Below are 20185 nucleotides of genomic sequence, written 5' to 3' on the forward strand. Positions count from 1 at the left end.
GCGGGCTCACTGTACCCTTACAACACTTTGAGAGGTTAGCCAGGCCCAAATTGGCTGATGGCCCACTTTACAGATAGGAAACCATTAACATTCCCAAGGTCATACTGCTGGGGACAGGAACCCAGGTGCTCATGATCTAAGTCACAAACCATCACAACCATACAGTGGCACTTGCCCTGTCCCTTCTCCTCACCCCAAACTCCCTGTTTCACTTTCATCCCAAGGAAACAGGCCTGTTCAGCACCACTACTAGCCCGGAAGGTCCATGAGGCCTGACTCTGTCACTAGTGTCACTCACTAGCTCTGTGACCTTGAGTGAGTGACTTAACCTCTCTGTGCTTTGGTTTCCTCTTCTGTAAAACAGGGATAATAACATCTCCTCCAGGTCACTGTGTTGAGAAAAATAAGACCTAGCCCAGGATCTGGCACACTTTAGGTGCTCAATAAATATTGGTAGAGTGGATGATTGAATAAATATCTGACTATCGGCTGTTCATTTGTTGGCAAGAGTGGACAACACACAGTGGGTCCATAAATGTTAACTGAGCTCCTATGATGTGCCAGGCTCTGTGCTAAATGTTTTCTATGCACAGTCTTCCTGGATTCCTCACATCCTTGTAAGGGAGGTAAGATTCTTGTCCCGATTTTCTAGACAGAGAATGGCAGCACAGGGAGTTTAAGTAACGTGGGCAGGGTCACAGAGCAAAGAGGAGGTACAGAGATGCTGGAACCCAAGGCAGGGCTGTTACTGTCCATGTGCATGGCCTGCCTCCCTCACTGCCCATCTAGGGAAAGGGAGGCCCAGAGAGGGCAGGTTACTTGCCCAAGGTCACGCAGGGGACGGTGGCAGAGGCCTGGAGACCTCCGAGGGTTTCCGTTGCGGACCCCCCTCCCCACGCGCTCGGGCCCCTCCAATCGGCAGCTCTGCGTGCGGGGGCGCGCATCCCCCTGCTGTCAGTCAGTCAGCCCGTCTGTCTGTCTACGCGGGCGCAGCGGTGCTCCCCTCCCCAGCCTAGGGCGCTGCGCAGGGAGAGGCAGGGCGTTCGCAGCGCCCGGCAGCCGACGGACGGCAGCGCCTCCTCCCGCGGCTCCCCAGCCGGTGCTCGGGAGTCGCCGAGGCCAAGGCGCTGCAGCCAGCTGGCGGCGAGATCTCTTGCTCCCTCGCTCGCTCTCTGCGCTCAGGGAAAGCCCAGCCGGGAAGCCCCAGAGACCCACCTTCCAAGATGAAGAAGCTCCAGGGAGCTCACCTCAGCAAGGTAGGGCACGAGGGCAGGGGCGCACCTGAGGGAGGGGTGCGGAGGCCCGCCCCCTCTCGAGCCCCCTGGGAGGGTGGGAGAGGGCACCTGCAACCAGCTCAGGGCTCCGGAGGAGGCCGGCAGAGCTGGATTGCAGGGAGGGGCGGGGTCACAGCCTGCATGGGGTGGAGGGTGGCCTTCCCCTTCCGGGGGTCCGGATGCAGTGTGATGGGGCCTGGGGTTCACTGGGCCAGGTCCTGCGAACAGGTGTCTCAAGCCACAGGAGGCACGAGGTAGGGGTGCTGGCGCCAGGCACCCGCCCCTCCCCAGTACCCGGGTCCAGTTCCCCCAGGGGCTGATGTGGGGGGGTGGGAGATGTTAGAATAGCTGAGACAGCCTTGAGCAGGACTGGTCGCGGGTGGGGGCTTGGAGCAGGTCCTCACCCGTGCACTCTGCGCTGAAGCAGCCTCTGTGAGCCGGCAGCAGGGCCCTGGTTTCCGGCCAGTGCTCCTGCCCTGCAGTGCCCACCACCTGCTCCCTCCCCACCCCCTTCATTCTCCTGGCAGCTTTGGCTTCCCTGCTAAGACCCCAGGCTGCCCCTCAGCAGGGCACGAGGGAGGCAAAGGCGAGGAGGGAGGAAATGGGAGACCCAAGGGCTATGGAGGTGGGGTGGAAGCTGGCATGAGAGAGAAGGCCAAGTCTATGTGTTCCTGGAGCCCTGGGCCCAGACCTCAGCCCCTCCCCACCTTGTCCTGTGGGATTGGACCTGCCAGCCAAGTCACATGTATGTGGGGAGGGAGAGTCTCAGGGGAAGTTTTCTAGCTTTTGGCTTAAAAGTACCAGTCTTAGCCAAGGAGTCAGAACGCCTGGGTACTGTTTCTACAGATGCCGCTTACCCTGTGACTTGGGGCAAGTCTGTTCTCTAACCTGGACCATCGCTGATCCATCCCCAGTGTGTAGCACCAAAGCAGCCCCCACCATCCTGGGGGCGGGGGATACTGTGAACTCACAGCTGCTGGTGTGGTGGACGGTCCCCTCTCCCGCAAGACCCACCGCCACCATACACTCGTTCAAGCTCTCTGCCCTTGGGCAGCTGAGCATGGAACCACTGTGATAAGTGGGTCCTTTTTGTTTCCTGACATAAGTGACTTGTTGGGGTCATTTGTGGGTCTTTTGGGTCTTCTTGAGTCCAGCCCCTGTTCTTTTCCATCCTACTCTCTCCTCCTTCCTCTCTCTTCTCACAAGAGCCCCCGCCCCTCACTGGCACAGGGCCACTCATTATGTAAATAGCCATGTTGTATGAAGCCTTAGCTCAAGTAATCCTCCAACAATTCTGGGCCCTAGGTCTTATTATCCCCAATTTATAGACAAGGAAACTGAGGGGTGCAGGTTACTGCTTTCCTGAAGGTGGGCTGAGCCACCTAGGGCCAGCAGGGTAGGGGTGGGACCCCTGGCCTCAGTGTCCCCTCCCTTGGTCTCCAGGAGAAGGGGGTCGGGGAGTGAGGAAGTGCCAGCTACAGCAACGTTATTCAGAGATGAGCACAGGACTGAGCGTCAGAGGTCTGAGTCCTGGCTTTGCTCGGCCCTTAACTTGCTGTTTGACCTTGGGCTCACCCCTTCTCCTCTGAAACTCACTTTCCTAATCTGCACAATGATGAAGTCAGACTCCAGATTCCTGCTGTCTCTCTCATCCTGAAGGAGGTATGAAAGCCTTGGCTTGGGAAGTCGTACCTCTCCCAGCCCTGACACTGCTGGTGACCTACCTCTGTTGGCCCCTAAAAGAGGGGGTGTGGTCTGGCAAACTCAGATGTGTGTTCCTGTGTGACTCTGGGTGGAGAGTGGGGGGATCAGGGGTGGGAGCCTCACACCCAGGCAGAAGTGTGAAGCAACTCATCAAGCTTCCAACCCTGCCCCATAGATTTTGTCGCTTTTCTCTGTCTCTCAGTTAGTTCTGTCCTCTCTGTGCCAGCCTCATGGGATTTACCGCATGGTGGGGTTGGAGGCTCCATGTGGGCTTTGGATTGGCTCAGCTTTGGAGGACCCCATCCCCTGTTCCTGGAGCAGGAGCAGGCTTCCCTCTGATTGGGGGAGGAGGGGACGGAAGAGCTGGCAGCATCCTGCTCTTGGAACTCTTGTCACCATGGAAACAGAGAGCCAGGACTGCTCTGTGAACATAGAAAGGGCAGCAACTTCTCAGGGGGGATCAGAGGAACCTCATTATCAGGGCCTCCTGCCAGCTGGCCTGAATGGGACTGGTGGGGGGGGCGGTCACAGGGTGACAGGTCTGCCTCGCCACCCAATACTAGGGGCCACTGTCAACTGGCTGCTACCCCATCCCTCTTGGAGTTCACCTGGGAGGGAGTGGTTCCAGAGGGCTGATGCTCACCCAGCTGGAGAGGAAGACTTGGGGAAAGGGGCATCAGAGGGAAGGGGTGGGTTTCATACAGGTCTAGGAGCTGCTGCTATCCTCACCCCAGCATGTTTGAGATCACAGCTAAAGAACCACCAGCAACGTATTTGTTTCAACCCTTGGAGCCCAGTTGCTTGAAAAGCAGCTTCTTCATGCTCTTCATCATTATCAGCGTCACCCATAATCATGCCAGGCTGCCCCCATCACCACTGCCCCTCTGCCCAATAGCCAGCCTCAGGCAGGATCACCACCATGGTTGTCACTATCACTGAGAGCCCAATGCTGTTACCACATTTCTGCCACCTGAGCCCGTTGCCCTAACCATGTCATTGCAGCCGTGTCATTGTCACCTCCAGTCCTGTGACACTCGGACTCTCCTTTCACATCCTCATCCCAGCAATGCTCATATGACAAATCCCCAGCAAGGTTTCCTCTGTCACCTGATTTGTGTGCAGACACCTACTTGCGCTGGTGCCAGGAAGGGCAATTTTAGGGGATAAAACAAATCGGGTGGTAGCTATTTGCTGAGTCCCTGTGCTGGGATCTGATCTGGTCCTCGACCACTGTGGTGAAATCTCCTTGATGAATCTTGCCTCACAGATCATCAGAGCCAGAAGACTATTAGCTAAAGATTATCTAGACTTGCATTTCTGCCAAGTATATCCCGACATCCTAGCTCCTTGAGACCCTTTTCTTAAGTAGAATTGGAGAATACTGTCTGTTCTAGTCCCTACTTGGAGAGTCACAGCGCATATTGGTCCATTAAAGGATCTGACAAGTCCTGCAGCAAAGAAACCTGTTTTACCTTGTGATAACCCAGCTTTCCCCAAACTTTTTTGATTCAAGAATCCTTTGTTCCACCAAACATCTACAAACATTTCAAGTGACGTGTTTTTGGAATTAGTGATCTATCCAATCCCTTCACTGTCCATATGGGGAAACCAAGACTCAAAAGAGTCTTTCCTAAAGTTGCACAGTGAATTGGTACAGACCTGGGACGAGAATCGTGGTCTCCTGATGCCCAGTCCAGTAGAATCATTGTTTCCCCACAGTTGTTCCTCAGCAGGAAGCAGGAGGGTCCTTTCTTCTCTCTGAAAACCATGAACATGATTTGATAATGGGCCTTCTTTGCAGCTCCATCCTCCTCTGCCATGGGGCATGGCTTTCAGAGGCAAGCAGAAAAGGTGTAGCTGCCCCTTTCTCCTGCCCCATTCCTGGAGTCACTTCTGGGAACTGCTGTCTGAATTTTAGATAGTCATCCTGGTAACTTTGGGCTTCCTTCCCAGCCCTAAGCCTGGACAGCTCATGGACACACTAACTCATCTCTCGGGCCAGGGTTCCAAGCACCTGGAGGAAGGCCTCCATCGCCCAGCCCCAGCCTGAAGGGAGAATGCCCAGTGGACTTCCCTGCCCTCCTTAAATCACAGGAGGGGACCTTAGGGACAGCTGGTTCCCATTCCCCTCTGAGCATGCATCTTTCCTCCAGAGACAGGAAGATTACAACTTTCTGAGGCAGACTGGGGCTTCAGTAGCTTCTTCCTGCTTGTGAGCTAAAATTCACAGTCCTCAGTAGGCCTTCTTGAGCCACACAGCATAAATCTAAGCCCAGGGGAGCCCACATTCCCTCCATGCCCCGTCCTTTCTATGCTAAGGGGCCCCACTTCTTCCTCTTGTCCTCCTGTAACTGCCTTTCCTGAATACACTCCAATCTAGTCAGCTGCACATGCTCCAAACTGCCAGTGTCTTTCTTAAAATATGGTGCCCAGAATGGAGTAGAAGAACTCCAGCATTGGGTGGTTGAAGACCCGGGCTTCAGCATCAGGAAGCTCTGGGCCTGAGACCTAGTTCTCCCACTAGCCAGCCTTGTAAAAACTGTGGGTGTGTCATAATACCTCTTTGAGCCTCAGTTTCCCTTCGATGAGTACTTAGCTCATAGAGTTGTTCTGGGAATGAAATCAGGTAATGTGAGCAAAATGTTTAGTGCAGTGAGTGCGTGGTAAGTGCTCACACATGGTAACTGTTATTAAGATCGTGTTCGTTGTCGTCATCAAAATAGGACCATCCCTTGATTGGACCTCTGTGTTAGCCAAACTAAGATCAAGGTGGCTTTCTTAGTGCCTGAGCCACCCTGCTAGTCTCAAAAGTTTGTAGTCCCCTGAAACCCCAAGGAGCTCCTGCCTATTAACCTGTCAGCTGAGGTGAGAGTGGTTGATTATCTGAACCAACAGAGTTCTTTGCACTTAGCCCTGTTTGATTCCATATTCTTATTTTGGGGGTCCCAGTTCAACCTGGCCTCACCTTCTCCCTCACCCCTTTGGTCTCTCTTACTGGCAGCCCATCATCCCAGACCTGCTGATGACCCCCAGTGACCAGGGCGATGTAGACCTGGACGTGGACTTTGCCGCAGACCGGGGGAACTGGACAGGCAAGCTGGACTTCCTGCTGTCCTGCATCGGCTACTGTGTAGGCCTGGGGAACGTCTGGCGTTTCCCCTATCGAGCCTACACCAACGGAGGAGGTATGGGCCTGATGCCTGCGTGAGGGGCATTTAGTCCAATGGGCCAAGGCTCAGGGTGGAGTGAGGTGTTAAGTGGCCTTGGCCACTGTCTCCTATGTGACCTTGGGCTGAATTAGTTGGAAGCGGTAACCTGGGGCTGGAAGGGGGAGCTCACCCTGCCGTGTCCCTTTTCCTCTCCCAGTCTCCTCCTTCCTGTCTCGTCCCCAGCATGGATACTCACTCGGGTCTCTCGACAAGCCCTGGCGCGTCCTGGGCCCTGAGTGATGGGCAGAGGGGGCTGCCTCTACTTCGTGATAAAGGGCCGTGTCTGCCTGTCAGTGATCACTGGGCTCTCACTCTTCTCCCCACCCTCCTCTCCCACCTCACCTCCTCCGGAGCCTCGCTCCCTCCATCAGTCATTCCTGCTCTTGAATCTTCAATCTAGCCTCCTCTCTTGTTCCTTCCATTCACGCTGCAAACACAACATCTCTTCCATCTTAAACAGATTCTCTGTCCCTGCCTCTCCATCAAGTGGCTGTTCTAAGTCTCATTAACAATAGCTGGGGTTAGCACTCACCATCGGCCAGGCCCCAGGCTCGGTGCTCTCCAGGCCTGTCTCATTTAACCCTGATGACAACCACCTGGGTGGGCACCGTCTTGATGAGGCAGCAGTGCTTGGAGAGGCCAAGTTCCTTGCCCAAGGTCACACGATGGGGATCCAACATTCCACCCCAGGGCTATCGTCTCCAGAGCCAATGTGCTCCCACCAGCACTGTGTCTCCTCCCAACTCTACCAAACTCCTTAAAGAAGCACATATTGGCAGAGCGACAGAAATCCAAGTAAAACTAGGTGAAGCAAGGACGAGATGAATTGGGATGACTGGGAAGTGTGGGACGAGTGCTGACCTCCAAAGCTCCAGGAACTCAGGGATGTCCATAGTTGTCTCTGTCTTCCCTCTCCCTGGTTCTGATGCTTCTTCCCTGTGTGCTGACCTCCTTTTTTTCCCTGGACCAGGCTTCCTCCTTACAGGTGGGTCGGGGGTGGCCACAGACAACTCTGGAATGACTTCCTTCCCAGCACTGCTCTCTCTGAATGAATCTATATAGAATTGCAGGGAAGGTATCTAATTGGCCTGCCTCGGGATGTGTGCCCAGGAAGGGGTGGGCAGGGGTTGGCTGGTGTGACTGGCAGCACTTCCAGAGCCATATGGTGGTGGGCAGTCCTGTAAAGGAGCTGGCTGCTGATATGAGAAGAAAAGGGGAAGGGATGCTGGGCACACGGGACCATAGGAGGCAGCCACAGGCATCTGAGGTGGCGCTGGGGAGAGGCGAGGGCAGCAGGCTGGAGCCACGTTCTGTAGGGCACTGATTTCTGTACTGAGGGGTTTGTACTTTCTCCGGCAGGGAATGCACTTATTCATTCACTCATTTGTTCATTCATTCACTCAATGTCTGCTCTGAGCCCAGTCCTGGCCTGGGCGCTGGGGCTACAGAGGTGAGTAAATCCCGCCCCCACCCCCGGCCCCTTGGCCCTCAGTGATCTCCTGGCATAAGAGAAGACAGTCCTGCAGTGCCCAGCCCTAATCCACGTGAGAAGTGCTGGTGCCTGCCAGTCAGGGGAGGGGCGGGGCGGGGCTAGAGCTGGGCTTTAGGGGGAGCCCACCCCCAGACCCTCCCCACCCTCCCTCCTCCTCCTCCTCCTCCTCCTCGCAGGCGCCTTCCTTGTGCCCTACTTCCTCATGCTGGCCATCTGCGGCATCCCCCTCTTCTTCCTCGAGCTCTCTCTGGGCCAGTTCTCCAGCCTGGGACCCCTGGCTGTCTGGAAAATCAGCCCCCTCTTCAAAGGTGAGGCTTCAGTGGGGTGCTCTGAGCCTGAGGGAGGCGGGGAGGTTCCCGCCACAACCTGTAGGCAGAGAGGGAGGTGAAACCCAGGAAGGGGATGGCTTCCTTGGCCTGAAGGCCGCCCGCTCCCCCGCCCAGGTGCCGGCGCGGCCATGCTGCTCATCGTGGGCCTGGTGGCCATCTACTACAACATGATCATCGCCTACGTCCTCTTCTACCTCTTCGCCTCCCTCACCAGCAACCTGCCCTGGGAGCACTGTGGCAACTGGTGGAACACGGACCTCTGCCTCGAGCACAGAGGCTCCAAGGACGGCAACGGGGCCCTGCCCCTCAACCTCACCAGCACCGTCAGCCCCAGCGAGGAGTACTGGAGGTCAGGCCCCCGCCGGCCCAGCAGCGGTCAGGGAGGGACAGAGGGCAGGAGTGTGCCTGTGTCCCCGAGGGGCTCAGCATGCACCTCAAAGGCCAAGCTCAGGTGCTAGTGTTAGGCGGACTCTGGGTTCTAATCCCAGCTCTTCACCTGGCCAGCTGTGTGACCCTGAACAATTTCTTTTGCTTCTGATGCTTTATCTTTGAAGTCGGTGTGCTAATAGTATTTGAAGGTTACTGTGAGGATTAAAGGAAAGAAAGCATATAAATTGTGCTGCCCAGCGTGGTGGATAGTGAGTGCTCAGTAAATGCTAGCTGATAGTAATAATGCTGATGATAACAGTAATCGTCAACTTTTGGAGCCTCAGTTTCCTCCTCTGCTCAAGGGGGTAATAAGAGTCAGTCCCTGCTTCACAGGATGGTATCAGTCAGTCAGTCACTCATTCGTTCTTTCAATCTGTATTTATTGAGTACCGACTGTACTAGTGGGTAAGGCACTTAGCAGAGGCCATGATCATACAGGACCATCTCATGTTAGTCTAACAGGAGAGAGAAGACTATTATAGAGAGTAAGGGGTTGCTATGAGAATTATGCAGGTAATGCAGGTAAAACCCTTAACACAGTGCCAGGCACATTGCAAGCTCCTGTGAATGGTGGGTATCAAAAGGGCATCGCTGCCCATTGGCCTGTCCCGAAGTCCCACTTTATAGCTGAGAAAACAAGGCCCAGAGGCTTGCTCAGTACTTACTGGCAGAGGCAGTACTGGAACCAAGGCCTCCTGATCCCTGATCTTGTTCTGGAACATTCCAGAGTAGCCTTGTTCCTAGGTAGGGACCATTGGTTGACCAGAGGACACAGATCAGATACCCCCAACCCTTTACCTGCAAAAGGCTGCTCTTAGGAATTTTCCCCCAAATGAGCCCCATGTCTTGAAATGTTTTAATCTCCAACCCGCACATATTACATGGTCCATCCGTTTATCCATTTAAAGTCCATCCAAAGTGTCTGCACCTGCTGAGGAGTATGTCTGACCAGTGGGGAAGGGCTTGGGTCTGCAGCTAAAAGCCAAAGAACATGACATGGTCACTGGCAGCTGCCAGGGGTCTCCATGGCAACGCCATGGCCCACTGCATCAGTTGGGGAGCAGGCAGGAAGCAGATTGGCACTCTCACAGGGCTGAAGGGAGTTGAGTGAGTGGAGGGACTTTACAGAGGGGATCCACATGGAAAGGTGAGACACCAGCAAGAGGGACAGCCATGCCACCCCTGAGGCAAGGAGGCAGTGTCACTGGAACCAGGGGAAATGTGAAGCCTTGGAGGAAGGGCTGCCCAACAAAAGCTGTGCTATAGAAGAAGGCAGTCACAGCCAGACCCTCTGATGGTGTGCATGCATGTACATGTGTACACATGTATGTGCAAATACCCCAACCCATCATCCAGTCTCCTGCTGTTGCCTCCCATTAGCCAGACCCAGATGGAAATTGAAGAGGAAGGCAGCCTGTGTGATGGGGTCTGTAGAGGCCCACCTCGTGGGTGCTGAGCTGGTCAGAGAAGGATGGAGAGGAATCAAATAGAAAAAAGCCAGGATAGTCTCGCAGGCTGGCCACAGCTTTACTCCATGTCTGTGGAGCATGGCAGGGTCACCAGAGGACATTCAGACCTTGTCTCCCACAGCCGCTACGTTCTCCACATCCAAGGCAGCCGGGGCATCGGAAGTCCTGGGCAGATCCGCTGGAACCTCTGCCTTTGCCTGCTGCTTGCCTGGGTCATCGTGTTCCTCTGTATCCTCAAGGGTGTGAAGTCCTCAGGCAAGGTGAAGCTGGGAGGCCCCGGAGGCTTGAGAGGCTGGGAAGGGTGAGGTCTTCCTGAGGAGGCAGGGTGTGGACTGAGCCTGAGAGGATGAATGGACTTCAACTGGGAAGAGGGGGTGGGAGAGTGCATTGAGACTGGGGGAGGGAGGCACTGCCTGAAGAAAGATGTGGAGGTGAGCCTGGACGGTGGCTAGGCTGGCTCACTAGACTAGAGACACGCCAAGAGCGGGACCTATCTGTTATTCAAGCTTCTTTCCTAACCTAGTGCTTGGCACTTTGAAGAACCTCAGCAAGTGTTCACTGAATGCTTGGAGGGTGGGTATGAGTGACGGCTCTTTGAAATGCAAGCACTAGAACCCAGTTGTCACACTCAATTGGAAAGTCTAGAGGGTCTGCTTCAGGCATGGCTGGATCTAGAGGTTCAGTTGGAGTTATCAGGAATGTCGTTCTCTTGGTGTCTCAGCAGTACTTTCCTCCAGATTGGCTTCCTTCTCAGGCTACATTTTTCACGAGGTTGCCCCTAGCAGCTCTAGGCTTACATCTTACCTGCTTAGTGTTCTCCCTTGCCCCAAGTTTCAAAAATCCTAGAATTGAGTCTCACTGGATACATAGGTCTTATGCCCATCCCTGAACCAGTCACCGTGGGCAGGAGGGTGGAGTGCTCGGCTTGGCTGGGGCTGGGAATGGAGTCAGCGCCAGGTGGGAAAGTCAGGCGACTGTTATCTGAAGAAGGCCAGCTAGATGCTGGGAAGAAAAAGCCGCAGATGCCCATTTTAGGTTATGAAGGGCAGGAAGGGCCATAAAGCTGTTTCAGAAGGACTTGGAAACCTTCTGAGTGGTTTACTCAATCATTTATAAATTAGAACTTGTCCCTCTGCAAAGTGCTGAGAGACGTTGTCCACGAGGAAGAGAACCACTAAAAGAAAGACTAGAAAGACAGCGTAGAGACCATTAGAAAGCCAGGAGAGGTCATCGTGGTGCAAGCCAAGGCGGCGAGGGGCTTGAGACTTGATGGTGTTTGCTGAGGACAAGGCTGGAGGTCTGGGAACAGGCAGAGACGGTGCAGAGGGGAGTTTGGGCATGTCCAATGTCTGATGACCATGCAGGCTGGGTTTGCAGGGGGCCTGGACCAGGGTGCAGTGGAGCTGGAGAGAGTGGAAGGGTGGGAACAGCCTTGGACACAGCAGTGATGTGTGGAGGGAGTGAGGGAAGGAGACAGAGCACGGTGGCTGGTCCCAGCTTGGGTTGGGCAGGTGAGTTGGTAAGATGGGGATTTGTGAGAGGAGCAGAGGAGAGGGAAGGTCACCCCCCTTACTGTCTCTCAGGTGGTGTACTTCACGGCCACGTTCCCCTACCTCATCCTGCTCATGCTGCTGGTCCGTGGAGTCACCCTCCCAGGGGCCTGGAAGGGCATCCAGTTCTATCTCACCCCGCAGTTCCACCACCTGTTGTCTTCCAAGGTGAGGCCCTCAAAGCCTGCGTGCGGAGGGAGGAGTCGGGCTGGGGAGTGGAAAGAGGGCTCCCTGGGAAAAGAGGGGGTGGGGGGAAGGATCTTCCACATGGTGAGCCCCCTGTACCAGGCGCTGTGCTTGGCACTTTCCTTGATTATTAGTCACAATCCTATGCAGTAGACATTATTCTCTCATTTTACAGATGAAGAAGCTGAGGCGCAAAAGAGTTGGTGATAAGCTTAAGGTCACATGACTAGGGAGTTGGCAGAGTTGGGATTTCCGCCCTGATCTGTCTGACTCCAAACCCCAAGGAGGGCATTAGTAATAATAATAGAAACAACAATGGTACTGACACCTAACGTTTCTTATTTGTTGATGGATGACTGTGCCTGACCCTGCTCTAGCACTTTGCATGTATGTAGTTACGTAATCCTTACCACCACCCTATGAGGGAGGTACTGTGCCTATCCCCTCAGTACAGACGAGGGTCCTGAGGCCTGGAGAGGTGATGTGGCCTGGCCAGGTTACACAGATAAAAAATGGTAGAGCTGGGATTCAAATTCAGGTCCCTCCAACTCTAGGGAGGAAGTAAAGGGGTTACAGGGGCTTATTGTCAGTATGCATCTACTGAAAATTTACACGAGGCACTACTTCCTTCAAAACCGGACCAAGCTTAGAGAGTATCTCCTAGATCCTGGATGGGGAAACTGAGGCCCAGAGAGGGGAAGGGATCTGCGCAGGTCCTGCAGTGTAAGTGTCGGAGCAGGGCTTGCTTCCTGCCGCTGTCACTCGTGAGCCAGGCTCGTCACCACAGCATCCCTGGACCTGTCGACCGGCTCTTGCCCCACCTCTTCCTCCTCTGGACACCATGGGGTGCCAGCCCCTTCCCTCTGCCCTCCATCTGCATCCTTTCCTGCCACAGGTGTGGATCGAAGCTGCTCTTCAGATCTTCTACTCCCTGGGTGTGGGCTTCGGGGGGCTCCTCACCTTTGCGTCCTACAACACGTTTCACCAGAACATCTATAGGTCAGGGCTGCCTCCCAGACCCCAGGGGCTGGAGTGGGGAGGAGAGTGGCTGGCTGGGGAGGGGCTCGTGGGTGAGGGCTTGGCCCGCTCACCCTGGCCTGTGCCTGGACTTCTCCCGGCAGAGACACCTTCATCGTCACCCTGGGCAACGCCATCACCAGCATCCTGGCTGGCTTTGCCATCTTCTCCGTGCTGGGCTACATGTCTCAGGAGCTGGGTGTGCCTGTGGACCAAGTAGCCAAAGCAGGTGAGGAGGGTGTGTCGGGGACAGCTGGGCTGGGCAAGTTAACATACGTGTGGCACAGCAAGGCTGTGGATGGGTATGTCGTGTGCGTGTGCATGCACACGAATGAATGTGTCTTAGCTGCTCTCTGGGTGTCCTAGAGCAAAGGGATGAGTGTACAAATGAGTGTGTGTCAACCTGTGTCTGGAGATAAGTGACTTTCTGTAGGAGATTGTCTTGTTTTGTCGCATCTTAGGAACTTGCCTTGCTTGTCCAGATGAGTCACAACCTGTGTGCAGATGGCTGTGCAAGTTCATTGAGGGTTTGAATGATGTGAATCAGTGTCTTGTGCCAATGGGAGTGTCTGAGTATGTGTGTTCGTGGAACTGTCTGTGCAAATGATTGTGTACATAAGTGTATTCAAATGAGGTTTTCTATTTGGTCTTGTGTTACCTCGTGTACTCATTATTTCATTTATTTTATCAACCTGTGTTTATGGAGCACCGACAGTGTGCTGGCCTGTATCCTAAAAATTAAGAAAGTGTTGGAAGTGTGCAGTGAGTGTACATCTCTGGGTCTGGCTGAACCAAGTGTGCCCAAGTGGGTGTAAGCGACCATGTGCGTTTGAGTACGGATGTGGGACCCCCGCGTTCCCCAGACTGCTGACCCCGTGTGCCCTTGGCCCAGGCCCTGGCCTGGCCTTTGTCGTCTATCCACAGGCCATGACCATGCTGCCTCTGTCGCCCTTCTGGTCCTTCCTCTTCTTCTTCATGCTGCTGACTCTTGGCTTGGACAGCCAGGTGAGCTGCTCCACGCCAGTGGGGGTGCACCTTGTGGTGTGTGTCTGTGTCTCTATGTGTGTGTATCTGTGTGTGATGTGTGTATCTATATGTGTGTCTGTGCGTGTGTGAGATGTATGACTGTGTATCTGTGTATGTCTTCGTGTGATGTGTCTGTGTGTATGGCATGTGTGTGATGTGTACCTGTGTGATGTGTCTGTGTATATCTATGTGTGTACCTGTGTGTGTATGTGTGGCGTGTGTGTATCTGTGTCTGTGGGATGTGTATCTGTGTGTGTTTGTATGTTTGTGGTGGGACAGAACTCTGACCACCCCCCCTTCTCCCCCGCAGTTTGCCTTCCTGGAGACCATTGTGACAGCTGTTACAGATGAGTTCCCGTATTACCTGCGGCCCAAGAAGGCTGTGTTCTCAGGGCTCATCTGTGTGGCCATGTACCTGATGGGGCTGGTCCTCACCACGGATGTGAGTGGCGCTGCGGGGTGGGCGGGCAGCTGGTGGGCAAGGCTGGGGCACACACCTGCGGCACCGTCTGCGGCCAGGCCAAGCACTCCCTGAGCTACCTGCTTCTTCCTCCTTGGGAGGAACCTAATCCACCCCAGGCCCTCTCTCCCAAGGGGCAGCTTGGCCTATGACCCAGAGTCCTGACGTTGGAGTCTGAAAGACCTGGGTTCAAGCCTCGCTCCTGCATTTGCTAAGTGACCTCAGGACAAGTGGTTTCACCTCCCTGAGGCTGTTTTCCCACTGATAAAATGGGGTCTACGTCTAGGCTTGTTGTGAGACTCAAATCAGATGATGCGTATAAAGGGCTCGGCAGGCAGACAGCAGTCACGCTGTCATCATCTTGCCCTCCCCGCCGGTCTGGCTGCTTCCTGCTCACTTCCTGCCTGGGGAAGGGGTGGCATCAGGGAGAGAGGCTGGGATGAGGGGACCCCAGAGCTGCGACTTGTGTTCCAGGGGGGCATGTACTGGCTGGTCCTTCTGGACGACTACAGCGCCAGCTTCGGGCTAATGGTGGTGGTGATCACCACGTGCCTCGCTGTCACCCGGGTGTATGGTGAGAGGGGCCGTGGGAGGCGGAGTCAGGCTCCCCACCGTGGGAGAGTGGGAGTCTACCCTGGAGCCCCCCTGCACTGGGTTCCTGGTCCCGAGGGCCAGGGTTTCCGGTGGGGGCAGCTGGAGTGGAGGAGGGGCTGCTGGCGCCTGTGGGGCTGCGGGTGGGACCATTCTCCTCCCTCCCCTGTGCAGGCATCCAGAGGTTCTGCCGGGATATCCACATGATGCTGGGCTTCAAGCCGGGCCTCTACTTCAGGGCCTGCTGGCTGTTCCTGTCCCCGGCCACGCTCCTGGTAACCGGGGGTGGGAGGGAGGGCTGCTGGCTGGGGACTCAGGGCTGAGAGCAGGGCCCCTCTGGGCGTTCAGTCTGGTAGGACTGCCCTGGCCCACGGTGGACCTCTGTCGGGGCTGAGGGGTGGAGCGGGCACCGGGATCCTGGTCTACTCGCCTCCCCCTTGATGCCCCCAGCTTTTGTAGCTGTGCTGAGCCTGGTCCTGCGTTTGGCTGGCAAAATGAGTGGGGCTTTCTCAGGCCTCAGAGCCTTAAGGCTGGGGTCAGAGCAGCTCAGGGGTAGGCCGTCTCAGGAACTAGGGCGCCTCAGAGCTGGGCTGTCTCAGGTCTTGGCGTTGGGTCAGCTTGGGGCAGGGCTGTCTGAGGACTTGCAAAGGCTCCAAAGATGGACCATCTCAGGTTAGGACTTAGGACTGGGATATCTCAGAAACTGGGTGGTTCTGGGCTGGGCTCTTGGCCTTGGGATGGCCCTGGGCTGAGCTATCTCAGGCTTTAAGGTAGCTCAGACCTGGGCTATCCCGAGCCCTGGGCCATGCCCGAGGCCCACTTTGATGCTGGGAGCCCCCCACCTGCAGGCCCTGCTGGTGTATAGCATCGTCAAGTACCAGCCCTCAGAATATGGCAGCTACCGCTTCCCAGCCTGGGCGGAGCTGCTGGGCATCCTGATGGGCCTGCTGTCCTGCCTCATGATCCCAGCCGGCATGCTGGTGGCTGTGCTTCGAGAGGAGGGCTCGCTCTGGGAGGTGAGTCTGCCCCACCCCTGCCTGCTCCCAGCCCCCCGACCTGTGGCCCTGCCCTGGGCCCAACCTCTAGAACAGAAGACACGTCTGCTCCAACACCTTTTCCAGGGCCTGCAGGATTCTTTTAACTGGGAAGAGCATTTTTTTCTAACCAGTAGCCTGGGCTATGAATCAGCTCAGATCTGCTTGGTCTGTGGCAGGCTCTGGGGCCAGAGTCCTGTCCTGTGGCCCCTCCCACCACCCGGGGCCCCTGGCAAGGGAGGGGCACAATCCAAAGACCATGGATACTGGCCAGTGCCCACGTGTCTTGGGGGAACCTGGAAGGACAAGGGACTTATCCAAGGTCCCATGGTGAGCTGGGCAGGGGTCAGGACTTGAACTCGGGTTGCTAGCTTCCCTGTGGAACTCAGGGTCAGAGGCAACACTGAAGGACCCCAGGCATGGGCTGTCACCCTCCTCCGGTGACGAGGAGCCCTGCCCACGGCCAGGGTTCTGTGGAGAGACCCAGAAAGCATACAGAGTGCAAGCTGTTTGGTATGGGATTCTGCAGGCTCGGAAGAGGGGAATGGGGACCCCAGTGGACATGCTGGGATGCTGTGCAACTGCTGGAGAGCCCGCCCCTCTCTGAGCCTCAAGTGCCCTCTGCACACTGAGCCCTCCATTTCTTTTTTTAAAAAATTTTTAAATTTAATTAATTTTTTTATAGAGCAGGTTTTTATTATTTATCTATTTTATACATATTAGTGTATATACGTCAATCCCAATCTCCCAGTTCATCCCACCACCCCCACCCCCACTTTCCCCCCTTGGTGTCCATACGTTTGTTCTCTACATCTGTGTCTGAGCCCTCCACTTCTGAGGCCGTGGGTGTGGAGTCCTCTGGTGGCAAGAGGCTGTCATAGTGAGCGGAGCTGAGTGAGCCTGCTAGGGCCCAGAGACCGCCTTGGGACACACACACACACCATCAGAGGTGTGCTGGAGCCACTAGTACTGCTTCATGAGAGCTAATTGTTAAATATTCAGGAATAGGAGACCCAGCTGTTAAACCATTGAGAGCTTGAAATTGACAAGGGTGGAGATAATTACAACAGTGAGATTGGCTACAAATCAGGGCTCCTGTGCCCCTCCACCCCTCCCCAGCCTGCTAACCAGCTCACTACTGCCCACCCCCCTACCTCATACACCTCCACTGTTCCTTGGCTGTCCCTTGCCCCACCTTCCATCTGGAGGGAGGCTCAGAGCCCTTGCCTGGCAGAAGTGCGCTGTGGTCACACTGCGCAGATCACAGGAGAGTCCTGGAGTCCAGCCACTGCTCTGCCTCCAACTGCTGTACGACTTGAGGCAAACCCCTTTCCTCTTCTGAACCTCAGGAGCCCCACCTGTGCTGCTAAAGGAAACTTGTCTCCTTGTTGAGAGCCAGGGTGTCTGCGAAGGGAAGGAGGAGGGCTCCAGCTCCCAGGAAGCTCATGGTTCCCAAGCCTTGCTTTGCCTCCCTCCTGTCCTGCTGCCACCGCTGCCCACAAGCCAGGCGGAGGAGACAGGTTGTTGGGGGATCGGTGAGCCCCACAGAGAAGTCATTGCCCCACTCAGGGGTGCCACCTTCAGAGACCAAGCTTCCCAGCACTGACACACTAGGATCGGAATCCTGGGTCTGCCACTTGCCAGCTTTGTGACCCTAAGCAAGTGAACGCACCTCTCTGAACCTTGCTTTCTCAGTCCTTAAAATGAGGACGGTGATCCTTACCTGTCAGGGGAGATACCGTGATCACAAAGGTGGTTCTGCAGTGCGCGGCTCATCCATTGCACTCTGATGTGCTGATCCCTGCGATTTCCCCAAACGTGGGAAACTCGACTGCAGAATTTGTAGTAGTGGGGGACTGCATTTGTGCTTTCCCCTAAAAAAAAAAAAAAAAGAAAAGAAAAAAAATGAGTACAGTGATAACTGCCCATACGGTTGCTGTGAGAAGAAAAAAAGCTCATCAACGAAGTCAGTACTGTGACAGGCAGAAAAGCAGGGTATTTTTAAAGTTCAGGATGGGGTCAAGACTGCCTGGATTCAAATGCCACACCACCGCTTCCCACCGGTGTGACCTTGGCCAACTTAACTAATGTCTCTGAACCGTACTTTCAGACAGCATCTGTGTGTGGGGCGGTGGAGGTAATAATAATACCCCTCTCATAGGGATAGTGTAAGGATTAAATAAGTCCATACTCAGCACAGAGCTGGGACCCGGTGAGTGCTCAGTTCTAAGCTGGAGGGTTCTCACCTCAAAATCAGGGGTGATTTTGCCCTCAGGGTACCCTTGGCAATGTCTGGAGACATTTTTGATTGTCCTGAGAGGGTGGGGTTGGAGGGGGAATGCTACTGGCATCTAGAGGTCAGGGATCCTGCTACACAGGGTTCAATGGGCAGAACACCTCCTAGGCCACAATGTCAGTGGTGCTCTCAGGTTGAGAAACCTTGGTCTAGGCACTAGTGTGCAGCTGTAAACAAATCTAAGTCCTTAAACTCAGGGAGCTTGTATTTTAATGCGGGAGACGGACAATAAACAAACAAACACATGAAGGCAGTGGTAAGTGCAATACTTAAAAACAAAACAAAACCTAACAAAACCAGAGTACAGGAATAGAGAGTGATGGAGGACGGTGTTCTGGCCAGGGTGACCAGGGGAGACCTCTCTGAGGAGGTGACAGAGACCTGACGAAATCGCCAAGGTGATTGGTTTAGATGTCTAAGGGGAGAGCATTCCAGGCAGAAGGACAGTCAGTGCAAAGGCGCTGAGGCAGGAGGGGCCGGCAAGTTTGAGGTCAGCGAGACTGGATCAGAGGGGGTGGAGAGAGAGTGGCGGGAGCCAAGATCACGAAGGTAGACAGGGGTCAGGACATGGCGGCCACGTGAGCACTTTGGATTTCGTTCCAAGTGAGATGACAAGCCTTTGGCAGGTTCCTGAGTGGTGGGATAACATTGCTGTCTATACATTTTAATGGGCATCACCGTGCTTTGAGTATAGAGCTGTGCTAGGCCCCACGCTAAGGGCATGGCACACATTATCTCCCTTGGAATGTACACCCAGTAGGCTCCACTTAATGTTGGTTGTCCCCCTTCATTGAAGAGTTTGGGGCTCTTCTCCCTGGCAGGGCAGGCAGAGGGCTTTGGGAATTTGGTCTGAGGAAGACAGAACCTTAGAATGTCCAGGCTTAGTCATCACCTTAGCTCCCTCCTTCCATGGAAACTGGAGCTTGGAGAGGGAAAGGTCAGACATCTGAGTCAGACCGACCATGGCCACTCTGTCTCCATCTTCCCAGTGCATGGCTCTCTCCCCAAAGCTCCCAGCTCTTCAGGACTCAGCATTTAGGGGAGGGACCCAGAGTGGACTCCTGGACTGCCTGCCATGTAACCATAACAACAGCCACCATTTACTGGGCCTTACTCTGTTCCCAGCACCCTGCTGAGTGCTTCGCCCCAGTGCCTTCCTAACCACCCTTTGAAGGCATCATGATTCCCAAGTTACAGATGCTGGAAGCAGAGCTTAAATTCCGTGCCCAAAGGCCACCCAACTTGTGAGTGGCAGTGCAGAATTCTCCCCAGGCATGTGACTCACTCCCTTGGGGAAGTGACAGTGCCCCCGCCCTTTCCCCGGGTTGTTGCACAGACTAATCCAGGTGACGCGGTAAGTGTTTTGCCGGTGACCCTGGAAGCAGTCCCTGAGCCCTGGTTCTCAGCCCTGTGGTTGCTCTGCTGCAGCGGCTCCAGCAGGCCAGCCGGCCAGCCCTAGATTGGGGCCCGTCGCTGGAGGAGAACCGGACAGGCATGTACGTGGCCACGCTGGCCGGGAGCCAGTCCCCCAAGCCACTGATGGTGCACATGCGCAAGTACGGGGGCATCACCAGCTTCGAGAACACGGCCATCGAGGTGGACCGAGAGATTGCAGAGGAGGAGGAATCCATGATGTGAGATGGGAAGCAGGCAGACAGGAGGCCCTGCCGGTCCCCAAGGGTTGCCACGCACCCTCTGGGGTTCTGAGAGGCCTGAGGCTGCGGGAGGTTGCCATGGTGATGCCGGTCCCCAGAGCAAGACCCTCTTTGTGGCCTCTGCCTCTCCTAAAACCTCTGTCTACTCCCAACACACACACACACACACACACACACACACACACACACACTCAAAGCTGAGAATGAGCCAGCTCAGCCCTTACTTCACAGATGGACAGACTGAGGCCCAAGGTCACACGACAGAAGGGACTGGACCCCAGGCCTGCTGACCAGCCAGCTCCCTTTCTCATGTGGCAGCTGGCACCACCCTCTCATCTCTGTTCAGGGCCCAGTCCCTTCTCTTCTCTTGGGGAGCCTGCCCCATACACTTAAACGAATCAGAATCTTGAGCTGGGCAGGGACACTCAGGTTGTCTCGAGGCCCATGAGGCCCCGGGCATCAAG

The 20185-nt window shown here is 55.2% G+C and overlaps 1 protein-coding gene and 1 non-coding gene across 2 annotated transcripts; both read left to right on the forward strand.

Moving 5' to 3' along the window:
- Window positions 1-1223: 1223 nt before the first annotated feature.
- SLC6A7 (solute carrier family 6 member 7) lies at window positions 1224-19704 on the forward strand. Its single transcript, XM_059919560.1, has 14 exons — window positions 1224-1256; window positions 5980-6163; window positions 7856-7987; window positions 8123-8357; window positions 10028-10166; window positions 11490-11624; window positions 12538-12641; window positions 12764-12888; window positions 13552-13664; window positions 13996-14127; window positions 14620-14719; window positions 14911-15011; window positions 15585-15752; window positions 19495-19704. Exons 1-14 carry the CDS (start codon window positions 1224-1226, stop codon window positions 19702-19704), a joined length of 1911 nt encoding a protein of 636 aa, XP_059775543.1.
- Window positions 17486-17647, forward strand: LOC132364193 (U1 spliceosomal RNA). Its single transcript, XR_009502743.1, has one exon. It is a non-coding gene; the product is annotated as a U1 spliceosomal RNA (small nuclear RNA).
- Window positions 19705-20185: the final 481 nt, after the last annotated feature.

Source organism: Balaenoptera ricei, chromosome 3, assembly GCF_028023285.1.
Source record: "Balaenoptera ricei isolate mBalRic1 chromosome 3, mBalRic1.hap2, whole genome shotgun sequence".
NCBI lineage: Eukaryota > Metazoa > Chordata > Mammalia > Artiodactyla > Balaenopteridae > Balaenoptera > Balaenoptera ricei.